The sequence below is a fragment of the Vicugna pacos genome, chromosome 11 (assembly GCF_048564905.1).
Source record: "Vicugna pacos chromosome 11, VicPac4, whole genome shotgun sequence".
Lineage (NCBI taxonomy): Eukaryota > Metazoa > Chordata > Mammalia > Artiodactyla > Camelidae > Vicugna > Vicugna pacos.
The window spans coordinates 93,990,207-93,993,185 of record NC_132997.1 but is presented as its reverse complement, the minus strand read 5'-3'; the positions used below and the strand labels follow the sequence as shown (position 1 = coordinate 93,993,185).

General features: G+C 49.7%; 1 protein-coding gene across 1 annotated transcript; it reads left to right on the top strand.

Moving 5' to 3' along the window:
* Positions 1–319: 319 nt before the first annotated feature.
* On the top strand, positions 320–2,158 carry C11H10orf120 (chromosome 11 C10orf120 homolog). Its single transcript, XM_006219475.2, has 3 exons — positions 320–581; positions 791–866; positions 1,382–2,158. The coding sequence occupies exons 1-3, from the start codon at positions 382–384 to the stop codon at positions 2,132–2,134; spliced, it is 1,029 nt and encodes a 342-aa protein (XP_006219537.2). The 5' UTR covers positions 320–381; the 3' UTR covers positions 2,135–2,158.
* The last annotated feature ends 821 nt before the right edge of the window (positions 2,159–2,979 follow it).

Genomic DNA, 2,979 nt, shown 5'->3' with positions numbered 1-2,979 from the left:
TTGATGGAGCATGAGGAACTAAGATTGGAGAGGCAAGTGAGTACCAGGGCGAGAGGCTTTAGCTGACTGAGGCTTCATCCCAAAAGAACCGGGCAGGCTTTATGGGGTCGTAAGTGGCAGTGACGTGGTCAGATCACCTCCCAGCCACACTCTGCCTGCTCTATTCCTCTGGACTCCAACACACCAGAAGCATAGTCCTGTGTGTCTGTTTCACCTCAGGGGATCATTTAATGCCTTAACTGAGACCTCACAATCACTCCCAAGTAAGCCTGTTATGATGCAAGAAGAGTTTGTGACTGTCCCTTGAGTTTCCATTAAACTGTGTTACAAAAAAAAACCCTCCAGGCATTGACACTTCCCATCCTAGCCTATTGCCAGAGTATGATCAGAGAATGGGAGAATGGCTGTCAGAAGACTGGAAAACAGAGGGCTGGAGATTTAAGAGCCCAAGGAAGGATGACCACAGAGGGGAAGTCAAATAAGGACGGAACACCAGTCAAAGTATTCAGTATAAGCCATTCCTTTCAGGATAAAGGCTCCCTGTGCTGCCAAGGGGATCCATGTCCTGCTTCACCACTGGGGTGAGTGTGACGTGTGCTTCTGGTCCATTCCTTCCCATCCATCTCAGAATGAAGCCAACTGGAGGAGCCCACCCTGTGGCCATAGAAACCCTGGTCACAATTGGCCCCATCCTGATGAACGTGGAATCACCCTTTGTGAGATTTCCCACTCAAAAAGGGAAAACCAAGAAGACCCTTTCTGAGTTCTAATATGCCTCTCTGTCTTCCAGGATATGGACCCAATTCTACAAATCAGACCCACGCATTGCCCTCGGGAAATACTCCCCTTTGGAAAAAGAGATCATAGTAAGTGCCCTGAAATTTATACACCGAGAGGCCCCACAGAAGCCAGGCAGTTAGGCTAGGGGAACCAGAGGGTCCCAAACCACTAACAGTAGAGATGTAAGTCCCCCGAACAGTCGACTAGAGTTGGCTGAGTCAGCCAGTGGCTTCTGCACTAGCACAGTAAAATCCTGCCTTATCTCAAAGTCCCAAGTAGGACCATAACTACAAGTGATTGAAAGGACAGAAGCTGCCTTTTCCTGAGCCCTTTCCTTATCCTAGCTGCTTCCATATCTATTGTTTTATGGCAGCTTCAAGGTGGCCCTTTAAGGTCAGTAAAACTCTTTTGAATTCATAGTAGGTAAGAAGGAGAGTCAGGATTTGAGCTCAGGATCATCTGACCGCAAAGATCTTCCCTCTTTCTCCCTACACGGGCACATTCAGCAATGGAGGGTGAAGGGGCCACTAGATGATTCTTCCTGCGCGTGTCCCCTGCTCCTGTCCCTTGGAGATTTTAACCATCCTCTCCCCTTGGTCAGCGTCTGGGTGGTGTTCACACTGTAGCAGCCAGAAGGTTTCTGACTTATAAGCAAGAGGCAGAACGGAAAATGCTCAAGGAACTGCACTTGCTGTCTTCAGATTACAAACGGGCGATGGAATATAAAAATCAATGTTCCTCTCCTTGTGTCACCTGCGGGCCCCTAGAAAAAATTTGGACGGCAAAGGTGATCGTGCCTGTGGAGGAGCTCAGAATCCCACGGCGAGAGAGGCTGAACATCAGCAAGCACATAGAACGAATGCAGCTGGCTCGAGCCCTGAGAAGTAAGCAGTTTTTACCCTACATCGAAAGCTTTAGGGGCTCTTCGCTTCTGTCTGGAGGGGGCCTGGGCCCCACGGCAAGGGACAGGGCTGGGGAGGATGAGGATGACGAGGACGCTGATGACTGTGGTGATGCCCATCAAGAAAAGAGAGATGAAGAGGAGGGCAAAACCGCAAGACAGGAAATAAAAATGAATGTGATTTTCAAGTCAGAAGAACGAAAAAAAAGTGTAACATACCATCCAAATGATCTAAAGCCCTTCCTCCCCCCCACAAAGAAAGAGCGATCCATCGCTGGCTTAACGAACAGAAATCTTTTGCGCCTAGCCGAATTCCCTGGAGACCTGATGCTCATGAATCAGTATTTTCTATCGCGGGGACCCCACCCCTGTGATGTGCCGAAGGCCAACTGCCTTGAAGAAGAGAGTGCCTGGGAAGAGTACACACGCAAAGTGGTTTCCCATCATCATTAAAGGTTTATTTATTCCCCATGGTAACCAAGTGCCCTGGTCCTTATTACTCCTGCTGCTCTGCCCCAGGTGGCTTCACTCCTTGTCGCCTTACGAGGACCTGGTCTCCAGGGGGCCCTCAAGGTGAGACCTGGCTGCTTGGGCTTCCTGGTTTCAGGCAACTCGTGGATCTCAGCTGCCTCCCCTGTTCCCCCAACAGCCCAGGCTTTCCCAAGATGCAGGCTCCTCCTTTTCACCTGCTCCCATGGGGCTTGTATTGGTTACTTATTTCTGTGAAGCAAGTCACCCTCAGGTTTAGGTTTACACCAACAGTCATTCCCTTAGGTTATCGTTCTATGGGTCAGCAATTTAGGTTGGTCTCAGCTGGGTTCCTCATGCATGGGCAGTCAACCACAGGTCTCTCCTTCTGGGGGTTGACAGCTATCAGCTGGGTCAGTGAGAGTGATGGGCCACATATTTCCTTCTCCAGCAGCGTCAGAAGGCTACCCTAGGCTTGTTCACAGGCCATTGCAGGAGCCAAGAGAGTTAAGTGAAAGTTTGCAAGGGCTATTGAAGCCAAGACTCAGAACTGGCACACTGTCATTTGCCACATTATGTTGGCTGAAGCAAGACACAAGGCCAGTCCAGATGCAAGAGCGGGTAAATGGACTTCATCTCTTGATGACAGGAGGTACAAAGTCATCCTGCAAAGGGCATGAACTCAGGTCGGTATAGTCAGGACTGTGACTGCCATCAATCTACCACAGAGTCCCTGTGAGATGGGAGGGAAGGGGGCAGGGCATAACCTTTAAAAGAATGACACAGTCACTGAGGTTATATCATAAACTGGTTAGAACCAACTAGGCCCA